The sequence below is a fragment of the Cinclus cinclus genome, chromosome 4 (assembly GCF_963662255.1).
Source record: "Cinclus cinclus chromosome 4, bCinCin1.1, whole genome shotgun sequence".
NCBI classification, from domain to species: domain Eukaryota; kingdom Metazoa; phylum Chordata; class Aves; order Passeriformes; family Cinclidae; genus Cinclus; species Cinclus cinclus.
In genome coordinates, this window is record NC_085049.1 from 1236122 (window position 1) to 1263115 (window position 26994).

Consider the following 26994-nt stretch of genomic DNA (forward strand, 5'->3'; position numbering starts at 1 on the left):
CCTTTCTGAGCTGAGCACTGAAATAAAAGAGAATGGAGAATAAAGGAAAAATGGAGGAAGTATCAGAACTCTTCTTCTTACTGAGGATTATGACTTCTGTCACTCTACAGATGACATTTAGTGATCACTTCTAACTCAGACTGCACTGGCTTATTTATAAATTCAGGTAAACCTGAGGAATCCCTGACCAAAACCACAGGATCCCAGATGGGGCCAGGCTGGAAGGGCCCACAGTGGCCACTGGTCCCAGCTCCCAGCTCCCAGTTCCAGCAGGGTCATCCCAGAGCACAGGGCACAGCTTTGCATCCAGATGGTTCTGGAACATCTCCAGAGAGGGATTCTCCACACCCTGTCTGGGCAATCTGTTCCAGATCTGTGTCACCCACACAGTGAAGAAATTCTTGCTTATATTCAGGTGGAATTTCTCTCTTTGCACCAAGTGTAGCTGCTCTGGTGAGTTCATTATAGAAACAGAGTAAGATTTCTAGCAGGCTCGTGAGTAGTTCTGAAATCCAGCAAACCCCCTCTTTGTTATTAATAAAGGATTAAAAAAACCTCACTGATTTCTGTCCACGGTCCAGGCCAGAAGGAAAATCAAAGGGTACCTTGGGAAAGCCATTTTTCACTTTACTCTGCAAAACCTTTATAGCTTGAATGTACTTGTGATCAAGCAAACAGAAAAAAAAAAGCCTTTCTCTGTTTCAGTTAAAAAAAAATTAAAAAGCCTTCCAATTAAAAAAAAATTAGATTGAATTCTATTCGTGTTAATTCTGTAGTCACTTCATTAACCCAAAAATAAAGGATTTTTACTTCGTTCAGAAGAAGTTACTCCCAATTTAAATGACTATCTTAAATCTTTTATTATGTTTGCTTGCAAATAAATCCAGGCTGTAAAAATCTGTAAGGCTGTAAAGGTATAAAACAAAGCTCCCAGCAAAAATGCCATAGGTTCTCTTGATATGCTTAGGGACAAAAAGCCCACAAAATTCCCCAGTGAATTTGATCTGCCAATAAAGATATATGAATTTAGAAGTTGGCTCAAATTGAATTTAGAAACTGGCTGTATTTTCTTTTGTCAAGTACAAACAAGTGATGACTGAACTATTTTCTCAGAGAATGACCAGCATACTTGACCTTGACAATGACAGATGATTTTTAAGGACCTCAGTTACAATTGCCTGCATTTATGTAAAAAAAAAAGGAATTTAGTTTGGAAATGTTATTTTTTTTAAAGTCAGGCAGAAGGTCATGAAAATATTTAAGAATGAGGGAGAATGAGGGAGAGAAAATAATACTCTGGATTTACTTCTTTCTATATCTCTGATTCAATCCTGAAAAACCTCAAATACATAGCCTGTATCTATTATGACTGTGTTCCATTTTCCACTCCACTTTTATTTTCCAAAACAAAAAAAAGTTGATACTTATTTACAGAAACCCACACAGATAGGTTATGTGCTATATAATTTAATTTTAAATATAGTAGCTGTGGCTAGGAAATAATGGATGAAATTCAATTAATTTTTCCACAAGAAATATGTTATCCTAATGACTTTTCTCCCCTGATCATTACTAATGATCCACAACTCTCCTAACACAAGGATTCTTTGTTAGCATTACTATAGGCATAACTCCTGCAAAATTTGCCAAATATTCAACTATTTAGTGATTTAGCATCCAGTATGAATATTGAGCCTTACTCATATGAATTTTAAAATATGCATTTTCATGATAATTTATAGTAAAATGTTTTAAAACTCACGTCTTCTTAAGCGACATAAAATTTCTTTTTCAGTGACTTTTACCTCAAATTTAAATCATGTCATCAGTTTCTGTTAGTGTTAGACATGCAGATCACCTTTTGTCCCAGAGAGGAACAGATTGATGGCTCCTGAACATTTGATAGCTCCAGCTGCTGTTCTCTTTTCCCCATTTTTCATTTTCAGCAATTTTGACAGTAAAAAACTAATGATCAACTAACTCGTATTAACTAATGACATCTTTCCTCCTCTATAAAAAACTATTTTTCCTTTCTCAAAAATTAATTTCCTTGACATTTTAAAATTTCAGTTTCTCTCTTCCTTTTCTTCAATGAAAAAAAAAAAAAAAGGATATCCAAGCATTAGAAAGACTCCCATTTCAGCTACTGCCCTCAAAGAAAAATAATTCACTTTGTCCAGTAGTTCTCTTGGTCTTCCTATCCTTTACCATCATTATGCTCTTTGTCCTTATGTTCTATGTCCTTATGCTGCTGTGGGAATTTATTTTCATAGTGAAGAAGGAATACAAGATATTCCTTAATTTATTTTCATAGTGAAGAAGGAATACAAGATATTCCTTAATCTTTTGATATTGAGATATCCGCACACGGTTAGGTTAGGAGAAACCTTCAACAAGACAAAATGTCTATACATTATGTGTGGACAGGAAGCGGATTTGATTATTATCCAATAAAGGAGGATTAGAAGGAAGTCCACAGAAGAAATCATGCTTGCACGGAGGCAACCTCTGTGAACGCCTGGGTGCCTCTAGGCTGCATTAGGAGCAGTCAGGGACGTGGAAGAGCCGGCGCTGCTGCTGGTGTTCACCTCCTCCAGCCCCGTGGAACTTCTCAGAGGAAAGCTGAACCCTGCCTTTCAGAGCTGCAGCTTGATCAGCAACTACAGCCTGTGCCTTAGGACAAGGAGAACGTCCCCTGGGGAGCTTCTGAGCTTAAGGAGATGAGAAACCAGAGTTACAAAGCAAGAGGTTCCTTCAAAGGCAGACTAATGATCTAGCAACTTCAGGAAAAATGGGATTGCTGGGTGAATTGCTTGTGGTGCTGCTTCCCAAATCCTGATGTGGCATCCAAGGCCCTTCCTTGCTTTTCCTTTGAGCTCGGCATGTCCCAAAGCATGAGCACCTCTACTCTACCCTGCTACTGAGAGTTTCGTTTTCCTCTCACAAAATATCCCCAAATTGCTTCGAAGAAAATCAAAAAGAAAATCCCATTTGCGGCAATTAAATAATAATAATAATTACAAAAGAAGATAATCCACTCTACCAGCTCCGTGCACCCTGCCCTGTCTCTCACTGACAAGACAAAACACAAAGGCAAATGGCAAAAAGTGATTGCACAAATACGGTATTTTTCCCCCAAAACAACCACCTTTTTCACCTAAAATTTGACAATATTTACCTGCTTCTCTTCAGCAGCAGTTTTATTTTACCACATTTTCTGATCCCAGTTTTTGTGGGTTACCTGGGTATGTACATATAGACAGAAGACACACTGACCGTGGAGGTCAGTGGCAAGGCAACCAAAGAAGAAATTGCATTTATCTCAAGTTAATTCAGGGCAATAAAAATATTTTGCTGTCAGGAAAATTCTGGAAAGCTTTTTTTTTTTTTTTTTTTTTTTGGAGCAGGCATTATCTACCTTTTGGAAATCTGGCAGTGTGTGCAGAGTGAGCCTCCAGATGGCTTTGCTGTTTACCATGCTAAAAATGCAAAGATGCTCTGTGCACGTTATTAATGTGAATATCCAAATCTAGCTCATGTGCAATACCTTCAGCATCCTCACCAGCCTGCCTGCAGCAGAGCAGCCAAGCCTGGATCACCCTGGGCAGCATTCCTGAGGGGACAGCTGTGCTGAAAAATAGGCTTGGAGCAGTCCTGAGTGAAAATTTCTATAGAGTGAACCAACAAGCAACCCTTTGCAAGGAATCCTGGCTGTCAAATGGGAAAAAAGAAATAACCCTGTCAAGGAGGGAGGCCAGCAAGAGATTGACCCTGTCATATTGTGGACATCTCCTGACTTGGCTTGGTTAAATTGCCCCCACCCTGGTGCCTGGCCCCAGCTGAGACAGATCCTGCTCCTTTGTGCCACCACCAGTGACCAAAGGTGTTTATGGAGCTGGAAATTGGACTGTAGGGGAAATGGATTGTTCTGGGGTGGTCAGCCACTAACTCATGGTATTCAAAGCTGTGATCAGGCAGCTGGCCCATCACAATGAGATGGAAGTGTGATTCCAGCACATCACAGAGACAAGCATCTCCGTTTCAAACTGATCCCAAGGCACAGAGACAGTGGGATTTTCAAAATGAACAGGAATTTATTTGTTAAATATTAAAAAACCCCCCAAATTTGTGATATTTTTTTTTTTTTTTTAAGAAGAAGGTTCCGGGAAACAGAGTGGATCCCAAGAGACTCAAGGTTTTCCAAGAATTATGCAAAATGCTTCTGTTCTGCTTCAGTCATTTAAGAGGAAAACCCATCTACCTCTGCTTAAATGAAGTAAATAAAATGAAAGCTGGCCCAGGATTCCAAAAATCCCAGAAACAAGGGTTTCTCTCCCAAGCTTTTATTTCTGTGGAGCTCTGAAACCAGAAAGTTGAAGAAATGCACTGAGATGTATCTCTGATATCTCATTGAAAAAGAATAATTTATTGTCCTGATGATCCAGAGGGTGCTGTGTATCAGGACACTCAATCCCAAACGGAGTGGGGATGAATTTGTGCAACCACAGCACGGTAACTGTTGTGTAAAACAGGGTCCTGCATTGTGGAGACCATTGGCAGCAGGCAAGGAGGACTAGAATTCAGCTCCATCAAGGAATGGCACAGTTTGCTTGTGTTAATTACTGTTTCTGAACAAGCAAGAAAAGAAAGTCATCCCAGAATGGGTGATGTCTGTTCCCAACTCACTCAGATTTAATTGCAGCTCCTGAGTCTGACAAACCTCTGACCCTTCACGGATGCTTGGGACTCGATCACTGTGTGCTCCACATAGCACCATGTGGGCATAAAAAACTTACCAAAGCTGAAAAAATAATGTAAAGCAATATAGAGCAGAAGTGGGAATGTTTGGAATAAACGTACAGCTCCCAGCAAAAGATCTGAGTGAGAATCATACAGGTTTTTTTTTTCCTGAAAGAAAAGGCAATGTGTTCCAGATTTCTGAACCACGTGCTGCATTATTATCTTTATGACAATTAACTGCACTGGGTTGTGGTTTATTTATTTATTTAATTTTTTTGTTTGTTTGTTTTTGTTTTTTAAAACGGATGAGAGAAATAAAGCTATATTAAAACTCTATTATCCTGTGGATAACCAATGTTGGTGCAGGGTGCAGAATGCAGAGAGTAGATTTCATGAACAAGTCTCTGTAGCTTTTATTTCAGAATTACCAGCAAACTCCATTGCTTTCAACCCTGTGTTATTGCTGTGCTTGGAACACTTAATTTTCAGATGAATATTTAGTCACAGATTCCATGACACTGGCTGAGATAAGAATGATCTTGTTTTGACCCTTAGAAACATAGATCCCAGAATTTCTTCTTTTGAAGTACAAAGGAGAACAAATTCTTAAGACAAATCCCCATTTCACTTTCCTTTTGAAATCACTCAGGATTAAGAGCATTGCTGCCTGTTAGAGGGCATGAAAGGAAATTAGCCTTTGAGAAAACAAACACAAGCAAGAGCTGTTGTTCTGTTTCTCTCTTTTTGCCACATACAAATTCTTTTCTCTCCTTGCCTGGGCCCAGATAGTAAATGAATATAAAAATGTGTAAAGAAGCAGTGTGACTGTGATCTGTGTCTTCATTCTGCACTATTTTTTGTCTCAATTTCTTAATTAGTTACAGAAGTCTGTATATGCCTATCTTTAATTTCTCCAACTGTCCAGTCTCCCTGCACTTTTCTTTCAATTATTCTACAACATGCCATCTCCCTGTGTAAGAAAGCATTTCATTAGCTGGGGCTTGCAATTTCCACTCCTTAATTAGCTCTCATTACTTCGACTTACACTCTTGCTCAATGTTCTCAATAATTCTTCTTGAACCTTCCTGTCTTCTCCCTTAAATATTTGCACAATTGACTCGTGTCCTCGTTAGTCTGTTCTTAACAAAGTTTTAGCAACAATAAATCACTCCTGAAGAATCAATCACTCCCCAGCAGCCCTACTGAGAACTGTTCTTTGAACTTGTATTCTAGTTAAAAAAACATCCTGAGAGAAATAGTTTACAATCAAAGCCTTATAAAGATGAACTGCTTCGTTTCTGCCCCATGACACCAGGATCTGGCTTTTCTCACTGGCATCTCCTGTAGCAGCCTCATGTCTCACCATGGGCTTGTTTCATCTTCACATTACTGTGGGATATAGATCTCTCCCTCCCCAAGGAAATATTTTTCATTTGTCCAAGCTGGATGTAGTATTCTAGAAATTACTTTTATTCTCTTGATCTTGCTCTGTCTGTACTATTATTTTTAATGTTTTCTTCATTTGCAACCAGTGGCAAATCTAATTTTTGTTCACCTTCATCTCCCAGATCACTCATATTATTAAACAGAGCTCACTGTTTGCTGGTTGGTTTTTTTTCTGATTCAACACATATCAGCTATGTGGGGAATTACTTATTTAAAAATGAGCAGTTCGAATTTAGAGCTGAGGCAGTACTGTGACTGTGACAGATTAAAGGGTTTAACAAGAAATAATAACAGAACTTTCTGTACAACATATTTGTCAAACACCTTTCAAAACAAATATGTTTGAATCCAACAGTAATCCCTGTGCCACAAGAACAGACCTCATCTCCACTGCTGAGTTGTAGTACCCTTTGTTTAGAGGTGTTCAGCTAATTTTCAATCTCAAGGAGAACACAGGTTATTCGAGCTAATTTCCTTTCACTTTAAGAGAATTTTCTATGAATATATAATTAAATCCACATTCTTTATAAGCTGGAGTTGTTACAAGAGCTTTCTTCCTGTGGCTTTTGTTTTGTTTTCCTGTGCCAGACTCAGGAGAACCTCACCTGAATGTTACCTCTCCCCATCAGCCAAGCTGCTGCTTTAATTCTGTCACTGATGCTCTCTGGATAACTTTGCTCAGCTCCAAGAGATTTTTTTTCCCCCACTTGTTTTCCATCCCTGCCTTGCCTACCTGTGCACCTCCACTGCAATCCCTGTTGGCTGCAGTAAGGAAAGCAGTACACATTCATAATATTCTGAAAGGATAATGTGGCTTTTTATTTCACTGGCAGGCACTGCGTTGTTGGCAGGTAGTATGTATTTTCCATTTAAATCTATATAATGAGAGGCATAAAGTGTAAAAGTTAGTGAGCCCATGAGAGGAATGATGGGAACCAACTAAGACTGAACAAAGATCCCCAGCCCTTCCCCAGCTGAAGCTGAGAGAAAACCCAGCAAAGGCAGCAGAGCATCTTCCTGTACTCTAGATGATGGGAACATCCCTATAACCTGTGCTGCAGGCTTAGACTTCATCCCTTTGGATTTGGGGAAGATTGGCTTGCACCTTTCTTCCCAACACTTTTAAACCTTCTCATCTCACAAACATTTTTGGAAGCAATTTGTACTCATGGCGCAGGACACGAAATGGAAAGAGGCTGGATGTCTGTGCAAGCCTAAAGCTGATTACTAATTCATCACCCACATATCAGCCATCCCAGAATCATTAATCACCAGGAGAGGTACATGACAGCTTCAGAGCTTTCAGAAAGGAAAAGCTGGAAGTTCTTTTGCAAAGAACTGTAGGAGTTTATTTTTTCTTCCAGCAAATTTTCCCCCTGTAAAATTGGTTCTGAATTCATCGCCCACGCACGCTTTCCTGAATTCTAGTAACATTTTACATTGGCTGGCATGAGGTTCAGGACAACTTGGCTTTGCTTCTCCTCCCCCCTACCCCTGAGGAGTTACTCTGTCCACAAGAAGTAATGGGCAAAAATGTTTAGCAGCGAGGATTGAAAGTTTAGCTGCTTATCTCACAAAGCAGGGCATGCCTGAAGCCATGGCAATGAAACCAGTGGCAAAAGCAGCTTCCTCCTGAGCCAGTGCTGATCCACTGTTCCCTTTGCTTCTCCATGAAGCAGGCAAGGAACGATGTTAGAAACCCTTTCCTGGCTATTCCTGTTGCCTCTGGTATTTTTTTGAGGAGTGAGCAAGCCCACCAGAAGGAAGCCTGGCTGTTCCAGCCCACAGCCAGCCCTGGTGGGCTCTGGAGGTCTCCTGTTCTCTGTGCTGGTTAATGAAGGTGAACAGAACTGGAATTGAACATCTAGAGTTCAAAACCTACATGGATTTCAATTTTCATAAATCCATCTGCACATCCCTACGTTTCTAAGGTCGAGCAGCATTCCCCCCGTGCTCCTGCTCCTGCCTGCTGCTGTTTGTTTGGGTACTGTGCTGCCACAGTTGGACTGTTCTTGTTCTGAGCTAACAAATCCTTTCAGAGGCCAAAACAAACCTCCCCTGGGGCTCCTTTATATCCCTTTGTATTTTATATTCCTCCTAAGACCACTTTGTGCACTTTGCCAGGTACTGAGCTATTGTCTTTATAGAATAAGCCTGCCCTGTCTCACCCCTCCACCTGCCACATCCCCCATGACTCCAGAGGAAAACTCTCCTGAGGTTTTCACCCCTACACAAATGTTTCCTTGTAGCCCAGCCTCACTTCATGAGGCAGTATTGCTGGTAGTCCCTATGCATAAAGTGCCCAGGGTGGCACTGCCTGCATTTGAGAGCAGCAAGCAGTGCCCCAACGAGCTGACTTCAAGTTATGTGATATGCATGTTTGGAGAATTGCATTTTATTGGCATCGTGGCTTTTCTATATTTGAAAATTGAATTTAAAGTTGTTTTCCTCAGCAATCATGGTGATGCCATTCAAATCATAAGTAGAAGCAGTGAGCCACCTGACTTACAGAATCTCTGGATTCAAATGAAACAAGGGATTGCTGAGGGAAATCTTGAGACAGGAACATTTTTAGTGTCTTATAAATATCTGTTTAACAGAGCTTGTCTTCATTGTGCACCCACAGCCTTAAACTGTAGGCAAACATCACCAACCAGTCGTAACATCTCTGTGTTCAAACAGTTTCCTTGACTGCAAGTATTTCCTCAGTTAAAATATACAGCTTTTTCTTTGCAGAAGGTTAGATTAGATTAATGGTCCTTCCCAGTCACAAAATCCATAAGGCTGCTCTCTGTTGTTTGTCTTTGCAGAAATTTTGATAGAGTTTTCTTCAAGAAGGGCTGGCTTTCTTTACACGTGGCTGAAATATCCCAGCAGTGAGGGAGAGGATGCTCTGAAGCTGACCCAGGGATGAGAGCTGTGCTTCTGCAGCAAAGCTGGCACGTGTGGATGCAGCAGATCCAAAGGGCAGTCCATGCCTGCACCCACATTCATCAGTCCTCTGCTGGGTCTCACCACTCCTGCTGCACTTGTTCTCTAGGACACCCCACACGAACGGGCAAATTTCCCTCAGGAAAAAATTCCTGCGAAGTTACAGCACTGCAGTTTTCTGCCTTCCTCCTTTAGAGAACCAGTGTGACACCTGAGGGTGGCTGTGAAAAGCACTGGCTCCTCAGGGAGTCTCTTGTGCATTGTGTATCAATATTGGATTTGCACAGCAGGATCTAGGTCTCCTATTAAAACTCCTAGAAGTAAACTCACACAAACAGTGTATCAAATTTATTTGTGTGGATCAAAAGTCCCTATCACAATTCCTGTCAGTTCTGTGAAGCTACATTTAGGATTGATTTGGCCTACTACAATTATTTTCACATCTGAACACATCACAAAATCTCTTTATAAGGATAAATTAAATAGGGAAGAGCAGAACAAAAATTATTTACTATAAATTTTGAAATAAAACAGAACAGCCAAGTAATCTCAGCACAGATGAACCACTAAAATATAATTAGCGAGACTCTGCAAAAGATTGAATATACCTGAAATAGCTTTAACATGTCTTGAATAAGATATGATCTTGGCATACTTTTAAAATCCCTGTTCAGCTCAACCAAAAAAAAGAAGAGGAAATGATAGGAAAAAGAAAAGAGAGCACATCAGAAAGACTGATTTATATGGCCAGGAAGCTGAGGAGATTACTGATGGGATAAAGGAAGGATCTTCCTGTTCTAGGTTCCTGGTCTGAAGGCAGTCCAGCATCCCAGTCCCCTGAAGCACTATTTCATAGCTCAGACCAGATGACAGGGGATGGAAGGCCAGGTAGAAGGCAGGAATTGGAAGCCCAGGATTTAAAAACATGATTGCCTGAGCTAGGCTGCCAAAACAATGACCTTATTTGCAAGTCCTGAATCCTTGATGGTCTTGCTGAACAGGACTCCTACCACTTCTCTGTAAACTCACTAAAATGGGTTTGATTTGAATTAGCTGCTTTCAAAAGCAACACAGTAACTTCAAGTTGTATTGTCCCTTTCCATAATGAAGCAAACGGAACCCTGGATTTTATGTTTGCACTACACAGACATCTATGCTGTAATTTACTTTCATTTAATTAAATGGCTGGAACTTCCTAAGAACACAGTTAGGAGCCTACACACTTAAAATGATGGACGCAGGGAGAAAAGAAGACAAATTCCAGCACCTGAAAATTGTTTATGTGCACCTCCATGTCACCTGCTTGAAGTCTGAATGACATCATCAGCATGGCAATCACTTAAATATGCCCCTCCCATCAATTAGAGCATTATCAGAAGTTGATCAAAGTCACTTAGATTTAAAAAGCTCAACAGAAAAAATACAGAGGGTCTTGTGCTACATCCTGCAGGTAAAGTTTGTACACATAGGAGCTGTCAGCAGAGGCTGATCTCACCTGTCAAAGTGGCACACAGGACACAGAAAACAAGTCTCAGGACTGAGATGTGCTGAATGTCCTAGTTCAGAATGGAGATGCTTGCACTGCAAATGAGAAGCCAGAGTGGCCAGCAGAGAACAGTCACAGCTATGCAAGCCTCATGTGTCTCATCCCACTGATTAAACAATCAGCCTCATTTTGTCACTGGCTGGCGCTCACATAATCCCCTCAGTTTGGCCCCATTTAGGAAAAGGGATTGCAATCCATTTGGGATGGAGGTGGCACAGAGTATGCACTGAGAACCCACAGCAGCTAAGGAATGCTCTAGTCCCCTAGCTGGACAAAGAAAGGCTCTCTTGCCACAGCCAGTGCTCGAGACGTGAGCCATGGGAATTCAAGAGCGCATCTGGGCATGGAATTCTCTCTGGAGCAGCTGACATCTCCTCCAGTGAGAAATCACACTTCACACACAGCCCCAGCTGCGTGCCTGGAGTCACCCTCAGCCCGTTCCAGCTGCAGGAATCCTGTGCTGCAGGAGCACTGCCAGCTTCCCCTCCTGCAGCCTGGCTCCAGGAGCACTCAGCACTTACCTCACAGCCTCCCCAGTGTCACAGAGTGAGCATCAGCCTCCAAATGGCACTGCTCCTTAAAATACAGCACTGCTCCTTAAAATACAGCACTGCTCCTTAAAATACAGCACTGCTCCCTCCGCTGAGCTCTTCCCTCTTCAGAGACAGGCTGGACTAGAGACATGCCTGGATAATCAATCCCTAGTGCCAGGCTGACATGCTGCAAAAAGTCATGCTGCTTCATGATGCTTTATGTCTGACTGCTATCAAAATGTGTCAGCTGAGAGGGGCAAAGCAGTATCAAAATTGGTTTTCTTGGAAAAGGCCATTACCAGCCATTAAGGAGACCCAGTTTCTGTGTCTGTCTCACACCTGTAATCATATTGAGTGAGCTCAAAGGGGAAAACCAATTGTTAAATCATGACAGAACAGCACTATCATTACTTTGAGCTGAAATTAGTTATCCCAGAAAGGCTGTTTGAACACTAATGTTTTCACAGTACTCTGCAAATGCAAGGATTTACAAGTGATGCATTCTGATAAAAATACTCACGAGGTTCCTCATGTGTTTCAGCATTACTGTCAGCTGGGTGCTCTCATAGGATATGACCAGTTGTACTCCAGGCTTGTGACCAGCTGACTGAGGACCTAAAAACATCCAGACAATCTGATTTGTTTTAGTTAACAGCTTAGAGGAAGTAGATGTGTAAAATATTGAAGTACACATTAGCTAACGTATAAAAACCTGCTACATTCTTAAATCAAAGATGAAATTAGAAAACATGGATAAGGATTGTGATGGAAGAAATTGGTCTGACATGCAGTGCTCATTTCTTTCCTGTTTGTTAACTGCCAGTGAGATTTTCTGTTTACTAATTGCCATCCATCTGAAATTCAGTGGGAAATTTGTGCTTGAGTGACAAATAATTGGGGTGTTTTTTTGGCAGTCATTGATGACACTATTCACTACTATTGCAGTTCTGTCTGGTTAAAAACACTGTTGGTTTTTTTTTTTTTTTTTTTTTTTCCCAGTTCCCAAGTGAAAGAACAAAAATGGGGGGAAAAAAAAGGAAAAAAGAGCAAGTTTCCTCACCAATTCCAAAGCAAGTTAGAGAAACAACATCATATATAAATCCTCCCTTCCTCATTCTGTACTTTATGTGTTCCAGGCTGGTTTTCATGCAACCCATTGCTTTCATAGATTTTTCTACTCAGATGCACTTTAAGAGTCTGATACAATTCCCACTGAAAACCAGCCATTTTTCATGTTGCAAGCAAGAATAATCAGTCTCATAATGTGGAAGAAATGACTAAGCAAATCCTGTTCCATCTTTCTGCTGGGGGCACCGAGCCAGCTGTGTCCATGGCCAGACAGTGCGTCCTTGAAGCTGGGTCAGTGATGTGGTTCATCTGCCCTGCAGAGACAGCAGGGAACACAGCACAGAAAAAGATGTCTTTTACCCCTGTAAAGCAGGAAATGGTGAACCAACCCCTCCTCAGCATCTGTCTGTCCTCATTTTGCAGTTTCACCTGGGCAGGGGCTGAGGAGCTGGGCTTGAGCCATTTTTCACCAGCTGGTCACCAAGGACCAGCCCAAGCCCAGGCACTGCCTGTGTGAAGGTGCTGGTTTAACTCAGACAAATCAGGCCATTTAAGTAGACCAAAGCTGTATTACAACCACTGATTTACCTGGAAAAGGTAAAAAGGGCTCAGTCCTGCACAGCTTACAGCAAACAAGGATGTCTCATGAGCTGGCTCTGCTCTCCCACCTCCCCTTAGAGCGGCAGCTGAGCCTGAGACCTCAGCCAGAGAAGTCCTGCTCTCCTTCCTGCCCTTGGGATCTGCCCCGGGCACACCAGCCCTGAACCCACTGCAGGGTGACAGAACAACACGAGACAAGGCAGGGGTCATTAACTCTTTGACTACAAACACATCTTCTGAGCAGCAGAGGCAGCGGGAAAGGATGATGAGAATGTAAGGACAGAGTCCTGCACTGCTACAGGGGCATTTTTGGGGAGTACCAGGACTGCTCCCCTGGGTAGCAGTGTAGGAGTGAATGTGGGTTGGATGGTCAGGATGGATGGAGATGAGAGATCTCTGAAGCCAGGTCCTGGAATTTGTGGATTATTGCAAAGGCTGTGGGGGAAAGGGCCCTACTGGGAGCTGCCAGACACAGCTTGGAGCAGGCACCAGAGAGGAAGAGAGAGTAAGTGTGAGAGTAAGAGCAATAGTAAGAGGAAATGATAAGAGAGTAAGAGAGTAAAAAAGTAAGAGAGCGAGGTTCCCGTTACAATACAATAAATCTTCTGTGCTGAATATTCCAATTTTCACTGACCAGTCTAATACAGGACACAAATCCTACAGCATTTACACACAGCCCATAAGAATCATTACATTGCCACGCTGTGTTACATTTCAAACCCTACAAACTCCTCTGTGGACCCTTCTGCCAGGCTGGCAGGGTCTGCTCTGACCCTGGAGCTGTGTGCAGGCAGAGGGAATTGTTCACTCCAGAGGGGATCACTCTCAGCTGCCCACACTGTTGTTTTCAGCTGTTCAGTAACTGAGGTTTGGTATCTCAGAGATGGCTTTCATTTCAATCTCACTTACATTTTCCATATTATCTGAATCTTTTGCCAGGCAATCCTATTGATAAGGTTTTCCTGTTTCATCTTCTCCAGCATAGCAGGAGGGTGCCCAGGTGTCCCTTTCAGCCTCAGCAGACACCTGGGCACTCCCTGTCTCACTCCTGCCCTCTCACAGCTCTTACAGGGTGGTGGGAGCCAGAAATCCAACTCCTGCTCAGCCCTTCCTCTGTGGCTCAGCACAGGAGGTGGCACAGGGGGTGTCCCAGTGGATAAACCACGCTGGGAGTGTTTTTCTGAAGAAACCAAATGTGCAACCTCTGGAGAGAGCAGGGACTGAAATAACTTCTCAGCAGACACCATGGCAGTGGTGTCATGTCCTGGTGACAGCCAGGGACACTGCAATGCCATTTATCCTAAGGAAGGGAACTCAAATCAACTAGAAATAACAGTGTGTACATGCAATTCCCATAATATAATTTTTCCAGGAAGCCTGGATATTAACACTACTGAGTTTATGATGCTTGGAGAGGAATTTCAGAATATGAATCCACCTCCATTTTCTCCCCTTTAGAGACTACAAAAATACATTTTTAATCACATCCTAACTAGGGAAGGGCCTGAAACACTCTTGAAGAATTGAAATCTCAGGAAGGAATCACTAAGCTGGGACTTAGAGGATGGAGCAGCAGTTCTTCATTTGTTATTCTCCATTATGAACCTTGACAAATCACTTGGCAAGACTGAACCTTCCTTCATTTCTTGTGGTGGGCAAATAGGAACAGGGGGAACAGGGGCTGAAAACTCTATGAACCAGACAATGCTGAGTTTTTTCCAGGGTAAGAAGAAGCCCATAATTTCTTTGTTTTTTTTTTTTTTTTTTTAATGTAAAGACACTTTACCTTGTTTTTTTTTCTAAGTTGTGAGTCCTTTTGCCTTGAATTTGCAGCAGGAAATGTGGAATCCTAAACTATTACACACAGTGCAACACAAGGGCAGTTGTGTTTTAACATAAGGACACGATTCACTTGTGGGACTCTGCTCATTTTGTGAATTGCAGTGATTCACCACATGTGGTTTAGCAACAGCAACAGATTTCTGAGGCTGAATTACATCATCAGAATCCAGCTGATCACTGAGCTTTCCCTTCCCTTTCCTACCAGCACTACCAGTGCCTTTGTTTTTCATTAATTTTTACAATGTGGTGCTTGTATCCAGTATTGTATTCCAGAGAAGGAATTTCTCTGTGGGAGTTGGTTTTTCCCAGGATTTTTTTTCCCTTGAAAGTAAGAAATGTAAATAAGCTTCTAACAAAACAAAACAAAACAAAAAACAAAAAGGAAAGGGAAAATGCATTTCTAATTGAATATGCAAAATGAAGTCTTAAACACACACTATGGGCACAACTATTACTAAAATATCTGTTCTTTCTATGCAATAAATTGAGTCCTAATGAGAAAAAATAAAAGGAAGGGAAATAAAAAATGAGAGAGCGTGGGAAATTTGATAAACACTGAAAAGTCCACTGTTGCTTATATTTAATAGTAAAACCCAGTTACTGTTACAGCTGGTATATTTTCAGTTTTCCCACACTCAGAGCTAGATTTTCTCTCTGAAGTCCAGGTGATTTTAGCTTCAAATGAGAATAGAATACACATACAGTAATGACTTCCCATCTTCCCAGCTTGGTCAGGTGGGCTTTTGGGCAGTGCCATGCTCTACTTGCAGCCCATTTTAGGCAAGGACCAAGCTGCAGGTACAGGACAAAATGGCACTGACTACAGCTGAAGCAGGACTTCCCCCCAGGGATTGATCCTTCACTCTCTGGTGTCGATACAAATGCTGTCAAATACCAAATGAGGACCCCTGGAGCACTTCTAGGGTTTTTTTTTTTTTTTTTACCTGTGTAGTTTTTTTCTATCTCATTTGTGCTTGTGCAGCCCGGCGTTCCAAGTGGAAGTGAGCCACCAGCCCTACTACAGAAAATCCCAAACACTGCCAGTTCATATTCTATTACTGAGGAACGTAAACATGAGAAATCTGTGGTCCTTTTGTCTTTTCAAATGAAGAAAGGAAGGCAATTAGAGTTCAGATTTCTACTCAGGGTGAAATGATGTTACTCAGGTATGCAGTTTTTGCTTTATCTAGAAGGTCTTTCCTGGCATGCTGGAGAACTACCAGCTCCATATTCTACCATTTGCGTAATGTTTTCCTTAGCAGCCTTTTAAAACAAGCTCTGCACAGTGTTTGAGAAATAGAAACGGCGAGGAAGATGCTGCTGACAAAATCAATAGGGAAACTGCGACTTAGTAATGCATTGCATTTCACATGTGGACTGCAAAGCAACGTGGAGAAACTAATGAATTAATTGTGTCAATGCAATGCCATTAGGGAGATCAGTATTATTCTGTATTCTGCACCCTCAGATTCTTCTCAGACCTTTCTTCTTGGTGACAGCCTGTTTTGACATCTGGCATCAAAGAGAACTGGAACCTGTTTGGTTTTCTGGGGCTGGGGTTGAACACCCCAAGCCAACCACGTGCCTGGTTTAGTTACAGCCCCCAAAGTGTCTGACTTAAGGAGTCAGCTCTCAAAACATGAATAAAACTGTGCTTTAGTCCTCCAAGCCAGCCAGAGGTGCTCGTGGGTAAATGAGACTAAATCAGGAAGGCAACTGGTGGCAAAACTTTACATGAAGGGTGAGCAACCTCAGGAGATCAAAACACCATGGGACATGAGCAAGAGAGCCTCATTCTCCTCAGGGCCTGCTCCTGAGGATTGTGGAGGGGAATACCATGTTAAATATCCCTGGAGAGCTTGGATCTCCCTTTACAGGGACACAGAACCTGTTCCCCTTCATATAAACTCATGGAGCACTAATTAAACATGCCAGAACTGGAGCTGGGCTGTACAGTGCTACAGCAGAACCAAACCAGTCTGGATTGTTCATATTTGCAGGAGATATAAACTCAGGAGAAGAAAAATAAACAAGTTTGACATAAAAATGTTTTTGATAGACTTTTCTTTCTCCCTTCCTTTTTCAAAGGGCTTTTATGCAAGTCTGATTGTGAAATCATTCCTGATATCTGCTCTTGCTGCCTTTTAGTGAGCTCAGTATAATGAAATGTTGACAATACCCAGGATAATTCAGAATTCACCCCACTGGGAGTACTGATTCAGTATTCACGTCAAGTAAATTTTACACTGATTTCTAATCTCTCTATGGCTGGGAGCAGAGTACAAATTCATAAATTTCAATTTTTATTTTACTTTAGTAAGTCTAATTACCAACAACATTTATAAATTAAAACAGTGTAAGAGAAAGATGCTGTTTTGATCAAAATTCATAACCTGATCCTACTGGGCATTAATCTTATTTCATATTGATCCTAACCAAGAGAGAGATTACTTTTTTTTTTTTTTGCTTTTTTTTGGCTTGAGAGAAAAGTTACCAGACCCATGGAAAGCTACAGCCCATATTAAATGTGAGTTATTTTTCAAACCAGACAAATATTCAGACCCCTGTAACCTCAGAAAGCAATGAAATTTGTGGGGAAAAAAAAAAAAAAAAGTACTTTTTTTTTATTTTTTCATGGCAAACCACCTCTTCCCTGCAGGCTCAGTGACCTGAATTCCTCTCCAGGCTGACGATGGCATTACTACAGAGTTTACCTTCAAATCAAGAGTGTTTCTGAGCATCCTCAGGCAGCAGGAACCTCTGGGACCACTCTGCTCCTCCCAGCAGCTCACTGGGCATGGCAGCAGCCTGACTCCCAGCATGAGTGAAGAACAGCAAACCTGCTGTGAAATATTTCAGTTTTGACAGATTTCTCAGGTGGGCAGTCAGCACATGCACGGCAGGTGTGCCTCTGAGAGCTGAGCTCTCCTGCTTCCACACCTCGCCACAAATGGTGCAGAGCAACTCCACCCGTGATTCTTGCTCCCTGTTTTTACCAAAGTCACTGTTTGGACCTTGTGTGCTACTGCTGCTTTATCAGGAAATGATCATATAAAATAATAGAAAGAATATAAAAATGCTTTATAGTGATAAAGTGATCCATTTTCTAGGCTAAAAAGAGCTGCTTTTGGCTTTCTTTTGCTACTTTCCCTTGTGTTAAGCAAAGGTTTTGCCCTAAGTCTGGAAGTGAAGCATCCAGACTTTAAAAGGCAGAGTTCTTGAAGAGGAAAACACTAATCCCCTGTAACCTCACTGAAACCTCGAGGCCACAGACACAACAATCTTCCTCAGCCATGCTGTGACCCCCAGCAGCAGCAGCAGTGGCACAGTGAGGAACTGACTGGGTAACCTGACACACAGCTTTCATCAAACACCACTAAACACATCCCTGCCTCTGTTTCTTCATCCCCTCCCTCGATTTTGCTGTCATTAACAGCAAAATAAATGGCTCATCCTTCAGGCTATACTAGCTCAGGACACTGCTGTAGGAATTATGGTGCTGCAAGTTATTTCTCAATTTTACTGTAGATTCAGTTTGTGATTTTGCATAAAACGTTTACATCCAGATTCTCTGTAATAATTAGGCAGCTGAAAATTAGTGATATACCAAAATTAGTCTGTGCCTCAGCTCACTCTGACATCTGTATCTCTGCTTAAAGACACCTACAGAGAAATGCAGCCCATGGACCCAAATTGAACATTCCTAACACCTAGAGCATCTTTGCATTATCTCCTTGATCCTCTGTAAAAGTTAGAGCAACCATTAGCAATTTTCAATATTCATAATGGGTTTAATATGATAATGGCATGCCCTAATCAAATAAACTCTGCACAGGGGGAATCTTCCAAAGGCTGAGAAGCCAGAATGGGATTTATTTTGTTCTGATGGATTAAAAAAGAATGGTCCCAGCAACAGAGATAATGAAACCTCTGTCTGCAGAGGGATTAAATTAACTTAATGGACATGCAAACTAAATATGCAGAGATACAATCCTTTCTGAAATGTGGAAAACTGATGGTCTTGGAAACTCTCCTATCACTTGGAGCACGTAACAACCAGCTGAATGCTTGTGGTGCAGAGTGCAGCTGCAGGCTCCTTTATGAGGTTTTATTTTGCCTAAAAACGGAGTGCACAAGATTGTTATCGGTGCAGAACTAAGGCAGTGGAAGACAATAAACATCCAGAGTTTACTTTTTATGGTTTATGCTTTGGCTCTTAATGCTGTAATGTCAGAAATTAGACTAAATGAGGTGCTGGACAGAAGAGGAAAATGGGTTAAGTATTTAGATAGGCAAAGGGAACAGTGCAGCATCTCATTTAGCAAGAAGTGAATTACCACAGTCATTAATAATGTATGCCTAAGCATTAACATAATGTTCTGTTATTTACTTGCTTCACTCATTGTGAAAATTACTTTAGAAGTCACCCCTGATTTTCTTCGCTTGTGCAAGCACACATTGTTCTTTGTCATGACTCACATCCTTTCCTCCAAAATCTTTGAATATTTTGTTTTGGAAAACATGAAACTTGCCACAGTTTGTGTAAATAAACTTTTGTTTTGCATATTTGCATGTTTATTCAAAAAGAAATGAAGCAAGGCTGAAAGGAATGCGAGAAAGAGAAAGAAATTTACAGATGACATTAGTAACACATTTTCAAAGATTTTGAGAAATCAGGAATTATCTGTTGGTATCGAAACCAAACCATCAAAACACTTTAGACTCACCTTTACATAATACTACCAAGGATTATAATCTCTTAGAAAAGAAATAAGATTGGTAACGCACATACCTAAGGTCAGAGATGATGAATCTTCTGCCAAGGTATTTTTGGACCAATTGAGGAAGAAGCTGAGTACAAGCTCATTCTGAAAGAGAATACAAACACTGTGGGCAAGAGGCAATGCTGTGCTCTGTGTCATTCCCTCCAAGAAGCTTGCTGGTAATTTTCAATGCTTATATTAGAGTTAGCAATAAAAGGGAGCTTCTCCCCTGTGACCATGAGCTGGGAAGCCAGGGAGGGACTCCTGCTCAGGCCCCGGGAGGATGATGGTTACCAGATTGATGGGAGAAAGGCTCTGGCTGCACGAATGTCCTTGCTGTTATGAGGTTTGATTTGGGATATGAGGCTGCAGTGGGTTTATTTGGAGGACAGTTTGCTGAGTCTGGTGGTTCTTGCTGTTTAGGGCAAGTGGGCTTCAGGAATGTGTCTTCCTTCCCCTTGTTACTGCCAGAATCAGAGCTGGAATCTTGCTTTTCCTGGGGTGGACTTTTACATAAAGGGAGACACTTCAATGTTCCTGATGCTCACATTGGAAAGGCTACTGGAGAGGCTCAGTATCACTCCCCTGAGTGGGTTTTTAGAAGACAGTTGTCTTCTAAACAAGAAGTTGTCTTCTAAAAGAAGTTGTCTTCTAAAACTGTCTTTAGCACAGTCTGAGGGATTCTGCAGTGGTGCCTACCCGGCTCCTTTCTGCCAACACCCTTCCAGACTCCTGTCAAACAGAGACTTGGGCTCTTGCTCCATCCCCAGCAGCTCAGGATTTGTATCAGCAGCTGCAAGTGCTTTGTCAGAGCAGCCCAGGTGTGGAACAAAGGCAGGAGACCTCTGCTGTGAGCAGTGCAGCCTGCAGGAGCCCTGCCCCTGGCACAGGGCTGACCCCGAGCTCCTGACCTGAGGACAGGACCTGCTCCTGACCCGCTGTGCCTCCCTGAGGCTCAGGTGTTGTGCAAACCTCCCTGCCATGGCAGCTGAATGGACGCTCACGCTGCAAAGCTCCATACACTGTTAAATCCTACCAGAAACCCACAGGGAGTGAAAGGCACGATCATATTTCACCATCCTGTTTAAAAGAGTAATCCACCTTATGTACTGCTATAACTTTTATTTTTATGTACTGACCTGTGCTGCTCTAGTGAACATATATAACAGGTAGTTACATTCAGCTGGAGAGAATTAAAACAATAAACCAAATCCCCAGATTTCAGTATTTTGCTAGGTAATAAAAATGTGAATTCTTAAATGGACTCTTATGACTCTGACTCAAAGCTGGACAGTAATTGCATTTTGTTAGCTTTTCTTGAAGCCGTATTTCAGAATGGCCATTCTCTAGGATGGTTAGAATTGTTACACTCCTGCTGATGTTACTTGGACTGACACTGTAATGATTGGGTAGGACAAGAGACTTTTCAGATTCCAGCATTAAAATGTCACCATTGTTTTTTTTCCAGTCAGTGGAAAATAATGTGTCTTTTATCAGCAAGATGTACTTCATGCAGTATTTGTGTTGTTTCAATTTGACAAGATATAGCAGAATTTGTGCAAGGAAAAAAGAAAAGGAACAGGGTAGTGACAAAAGCAGCTAGTGAGGAGTTAACATGTGGTTACAGCAGACAGAGGAACAGATGTGTGCGTTCAGTGGAGAGATAAGATTTAGAAATCTGGATTTATTTTAACAGTTGCCTTTCATTTTTTCACTCTACTGTTTGGAGTTTTTCCTCTTACAGTGGTACTTTTTTAAAAGAAAAATCAGGGGGGAAAAAAAGGGAAAAAAAAAGAGAAAAAAAAGGAAGAAAAGAAAGAAAACCCAACATAAATGTTTTCCTTGAACGGAATGACAGATCCTGAAGTTATTAGCAGTGGACGGCCAATACACCTGTCTGTACTGAGCCTGAGCAATTATCCTCTCATCTGATGAAGACAGCTTACAGGGAAAGCCCATACACCTGCCACAGCTTCCAGCAGCTTTAAACAGCAGAGTTATTCCCTAGGGGACCTCCACTTGCACTTTCAGCACGAGTCCCAAAGGTAGGAAATCTCCAGGGCTGAGAGTATATTTCTGGCAGCCCAGCCTTTATTTGACAGCATGAAAATAAGCAGAGAAACTTAAGTGGCCCTATGAGTTCAAAGATCTTGAGAGAAGTAGGCAGGAGGTGGAAATAAAGATACACAAACTGACTTGAAAGAGAAATAAGACATTCCATACTGAGCAGCATGGAATCCTTTCTGCTTCCTCTCCACCTACTCTTCCTGCAATAAATGGAAATGCAGGAGCCAAGGGGTTTGTAAATAGGAGGTACAAAGATTGTTTGAGGCAATAATTCCAAAATCTCATTCTAAAGGAGAGAAGGCTGAAAAAAATATAAAAAATATTTGGTTTAAGTACAGACACGGAATAATGCAGAACTTAACAAGAAACATGAATGGGACGGGCACGGAGCCTGCTGGAGCCACAGCTGATGGCAAAGCTTTCCTGGCCTTTTCCAACAGGTACTGGAGCCTGAGGGGAAGCAGCAGGGCTGATGTTGGCAGGAGGAATTCAAGAACTTATCGGAACAGATCATGTGGCAGGAGCAGATCCATCAGGCTGCCCAGGGCAAAGGGCTCCCCAGGCAGTGGGTGGATGTCTCCTGGGTGTTTGTGGAGATAGGAAATGCAAAGTGTTGTTTAAGGACAGCAGTTTCCCCCTGACCTGTGCCTGCTGCAGGACTCCAGCACTTAGATCTCCACCAGAAAATGTTTAAGTGCCTTACTGAGTCCCCCCCTTCCCATCAGACCTCCAAAACCCACGCTGAACTTTGGGGTGATTCCTAAACCCGTGAGACCTCCATCAGCTGGACCCCAGTTAACGTGACTGAAGCACAGAATGAAATAGCCTACACCCAAGCACACTGCTAAATAAAAGCAGATCTATCAGAGCTTTGAACGTACGTATGAGCTGCTTTAGGGTGGAGACAGTGCACTTCTACCCCAGCAGTTTCTGCCACCCAGAAGTGACTGTGGCTGGGAATCTCAGAGAGCCCAGGGTGTCCTGGCAGAAAGGAAGGCACTGAGGATGACCACAAGCACACACTCACCTTTTCCCTTTTCCCTTTTAAACCAGCAAGTGGAAATTCCCTAAAATATTGCACACTTAGGGCTAATTAGGAAATCCTCCTGCCATTTGTGTAACCATTTTTACCTAACAAGACAGAAATCTTCAACAGGTAACTCTGATATTTCTGCAGGTCACTCAGCACGTCAGCCCAAACAGGAGCAGGCTGGTGTGTGTGGCCAGTCTGGCTACAACTCACAGACTTTTTCCGGCCATTTAACTCAAAAGGGACAAATTCTACCTTTACTTGCACTAGGATACAACTTAAATAAAACATTGTAGTGGCCTTGGGGGGCTGGCACAGCCCTGCACTGCTGCAGCACGGTAGAATTGGGAACTGGAAACTGGAAAAGCACTCTGCAGTTTGTGAAACACAGCCAGATCTCAAGGCAGATTTAATTTCAGTAAAAGAAAAGCAGCCTCCCCTCTGCTTTCAGCTTTCTTTTGGGCCGTGCTGGGGTAGATTTGGGGTCAGAGAACACCCATGCTCCTGTTATACTTTAACAGGATGGAGAATCAGCAGGCAAAAAGGAAAGCAGGAGAAGCTGACCTTGGTGCAGCTGTGATAACTTGAGGAAAGGACAGGGGAAGGGAGAGCACTTTGAACCCTGCCCACTTGGGCTCTGCTGGATGCTGTGCACAGACCTCGGCTGGGCTGGGAGGTGAAGGCTCCCTCACTCCCTGGGAGCCTTTGTTCCCCCATGCAGCTTTCCCCTCATCTCTGCAAATCTCAAGGAGCACCAGTGAATGAAATGGAAACGAAATATGGAAAGCTCTTATCAAATTGATTACTTTTACAGTGTAAAACATTAATCACCCTAGAACAATGCTGTGGTCCTGCTTTTGACTGTGTGCTTGAAAATGAGTGAGCGTAATTTACAATCATTTCCATTTCCATCCTCTTTAAAGTCCTTTTGCAAAGCCTATAAGTCACCATAATGCTGTTTATAGAACTCTCCACAGCTGAAACACAATCACTGTTTGCTTACCTGCCTGCACAAGGTTTATCTTCACCTCCAAACTCCTCAGTTAATTGGGATACTTAGAAAATCTTTATATCCTCAAACTCCAAAAGACTTTTCCTTTTTACCTGTTTTTTCCCTTTTTCTTTTTTTTCCTTCACTTTTTCTTTTTCTTTTTCTTTTTCTTCTTTTTCTTTTTCTTTTTCTTTTTCTTTTTCTTTTTCTTTTTCTTTTTCTTTTTCTTTTTCTTTTTCTTTTTCTTTTTCTTTTTCTTTTTCTTTTTCTTTTTCTTTCTTTTTCTTTTTCTCTTTTTCTTTTTTCTTTTTCTTTTTTCTTTTTTCTTCTTTTATTTCTCTTTTTCTTTTTTTTTCTTTCTTTTATTTCTCTTTCTTTTCTCTTTTTCACTGAATAACCTACTGTGCACCCACGCTTACTATTGTGTTTGACACCAGAGCCAAACCCTGTTTTTGTGTCCCCAGGCAATGCACAGCCCTTCTACAACACACTCACAAAATGATGGGCAGCCCTAATTCATATGATGAGATTTGGGCTGCAGTCTCCATCCAGCCCATCACTCAGCTGGAGCTAAGTGAAGCAGAGGAAAATATAACACTGGTCAGCAGCAGCTGCCTTTTGTCACAGACCTGCTTTCAGCTTTGAGAGCATAAACTTTTTCCTCTTCCATGTAATCAAACTTCAGTACAATGTTGGTGCTTCACCTCTTCTTGGTGACATCACTTGGCTGTTTTACCATTTAATGGATCAAAACTCAAAGATTCTGATGATTGCTGAGAATTTTGCCCTGCAGATCTAAAAAACTCAGGTATTTCAGTGTGTGCAGATGATGAGGCAGTCAGCACTGGTACAAATGGCCCAAAACTAAATATTCTTTCGCTGTGATCAGAAATGTTTTTCATCCCGTCCTAATTGACTCAGTGTGACAATGAAGGTTCATCAAGTTCTGCATGTTAGTGATTGACGTAATGAATACAGCTTGCTCATGAGCACAGCCTGGTGAAGGAGCTATTTATAACAGTGCTAACCTGAATTTAAGAAAGGACTCCTGTTTAGGCAATTCTTCAATAAAAGTAACTGAGTGAGGCTTATGCTTCAAGCAAACCACAGACTTCAAAAAAACTGCCTTGAATAGGGATGGACATGAGTACATCCAAGCATTTAAACTGGTCCAAGAACAAATATTTCCATCAACTGATATTTCTGCATTTACTGGATCTGGCACTAAAATACAGAGATAGAGGAAGAAAAAGTTTCAGTTCGTTAAAGAAGCTTTTGAAGAAACGTTTAATTCCATTTGAGCTCCAGTACAAATAAGAAGGCAGCAGTTTTCCACCTCTCCTCCTTTGTTCCAACCATTTAGCAGAAAAGGTCAGTGACATTCTGACCTACTCTTAATTATAATAAAATTTTCATATTCAGAATTTAGTCTGGACTAAAAAAGCTTGCACTTAAGGCGTGACTGAGGAAGGAATTTGGATGCAGTCTGATTCTTTCTTCATTTCTGGGATTTATAGTTACTTGACTGATAGAACCAAGCATGTTTTCAGTCCTGTGTGGACTGGACTAAATTGTTCAGAGCAGAAAATGGTGCCTAGTCATTTAGGGTAATGTGTTTACTGTGATTACAAGTGTTACAAGGGTATTTTATAATGAAATCAAAGCTCTTCTCCCTATCTCAGGCAATACTCCAGCCTACTCTACAGCTACTATACATTACAGCTACAATTCAGCATAAAGAAATGACTGTAGCAAGAAAGTAAAGGAATCTTGTTCTACAGGCAATTAATCTTCCTAGTTTTCTTCACAAATTTATGAATTATTTACTCCTACATGGTTTTACTATTTCATAGGAATGAGAGTTTGATAATGCTTGAGAAGTGACAACTCTGTGAACAGTTTCAGCCAGGCTCCTTAACATTTTGAGAAAAAAGACAAATTTGAGTGCAAAGTTGTCACAGGCACGAAAAAGGACAAAATAATTGCATTAATTTTATCAAGAAAGCCTCCTAGCTTGGCTTTATGCTCAGACTAAAGCCAAGATGACACCACAATATTTTTAAAAGATTTCGAATCAACCAAATTGAAAAGTACAAAAGAAGGGAATACAAAGGAAATTAGCCACCAACTGGTCTCCTTGTTCTAAGTGGGTCAGAACACGTCAGTATTTTCTAAATTTCTCCCACCTCTCAGCAGGAGAAGCATGTTGAAGTAAAAATAACGATTCAAAGTTTATGGAGTATCAATAACTTTAAAAGTTATCATCTAGAATTGCAGGTTAGCTGCATGGGGGTATGCAAGATGATTTCCAGCACTTCAGGGATGGAAAATCTGCTCATTGCTCTGTTTGCCATCCCTTGCCCTCCAGCATCAGCCCAGCCCTCAAAGGTACAAAATTAATTTCTTCTCCCCATGGTTCAACCCTCCTGGCTGTCTCACCTGGAAAATTTGGCTCATTGAGAGCCACAGCAGTGGCTGTCCCTGGGCACTTTTGTCCAGAGCTACCTCCAAATACCCAGCCATGGTTGTGATAGCATAAGGTTAAAATGCTTCTAAAATGATGGGAATTGTAGATTCAGGGGGTGGAAAGAAAGGTTGGGGCTGGTAGGGCTGGGAAAGGGAACTGGAACTGGGAATGAGTTAGATCAGGTGAAACTGCACCTGTGTAATCATCATATCATAAATGATATGATTGTTAAATGTAGTGATTGTTTGGTAGCTGAATATAATTATTGTTTAATTGTAATAAGAATCATGAGAAAGGATGTTTGGGGGACCTGATGAAAACTACAAGAATTGATGCTTGGATAAGATCCATGTATACAATAGAACAATATGGGTTTAATAATTAATATATAGTTATATAACGAAAAGGGCAATAATAAAAACATGTCCATCTCGAATCCATGTGGGAGTCAGATTTGGGTTTGTACCCCTGATTCCCAGAGCTCTTCAACCAAAGCTCCTGCATAAATCATCCTGTGACGATGTGTTTCCACTCCAACAGTTGAGTTCCAGTGCTGGGAGGATGTCCCCATTACAGGGGGGTCCTGCAGGGCCACAAGGGAGGAGGAAGGACCTTGGGAAGCCCATGGTGCTCTGGCTGAGCACCACCCCATGGAGCAGCAGAGCTCCTGTGCACCACCAGGAAATGTTTTTCTGGCTGTCCCAGGGTTTTCAGCAGTTTAATTGTCCAGCTGTAGATTAGGCTGTGCACAGCAGTGCTTCCCCAGACTGAAAACCTGTGTAGCATGCAGCAGTCCAGAGCACTGCAGAAGATACTGAGCTCTTCATTTCTGGGTCATGGGCTCAGATCAGCTCTTCCTCAGCTGAAGTAAAATAAACATTCACCATGTGAAATAAACCCATGGCCCTAACGTGAGGCTCGGGAAGGAATCACAGAATCCTCAGGGTTGGAAGGGACAAGGTTGGAGGTC

At 41.8% G+C, this 26994-nt stretch overlaps 1 protein-coding gene across 1 annotated transcript in view; it reads right to left on the reverse strand.

Annotated features, from left to right (window-relative positions):
• Nucleotides 1-26994, reverse strand: part of PIK3C2G (phosphatidylinositol-4-phosphate 3-kinase catalytic subunit type 2 gamma) — a 195065-nt gene that overhangs the window by 8541 nt on the left and 159530 nt on the right. Inside the window, exons 29-30 of the mRNA XM_062491554.1 lie at nt 19499-19574; nt 11717-11811 (exon numbers count right to left, since the gene is read on the reverse strand). Of these exons, the coding sequence (XP_062347538.1) occupies nt 11717-11811; nt 19499-19574 (171 nt within the window). The remainder of the gene's footprint in view (nt 1-11716; nt 11812-19498; nt 19575-26994) is intronic.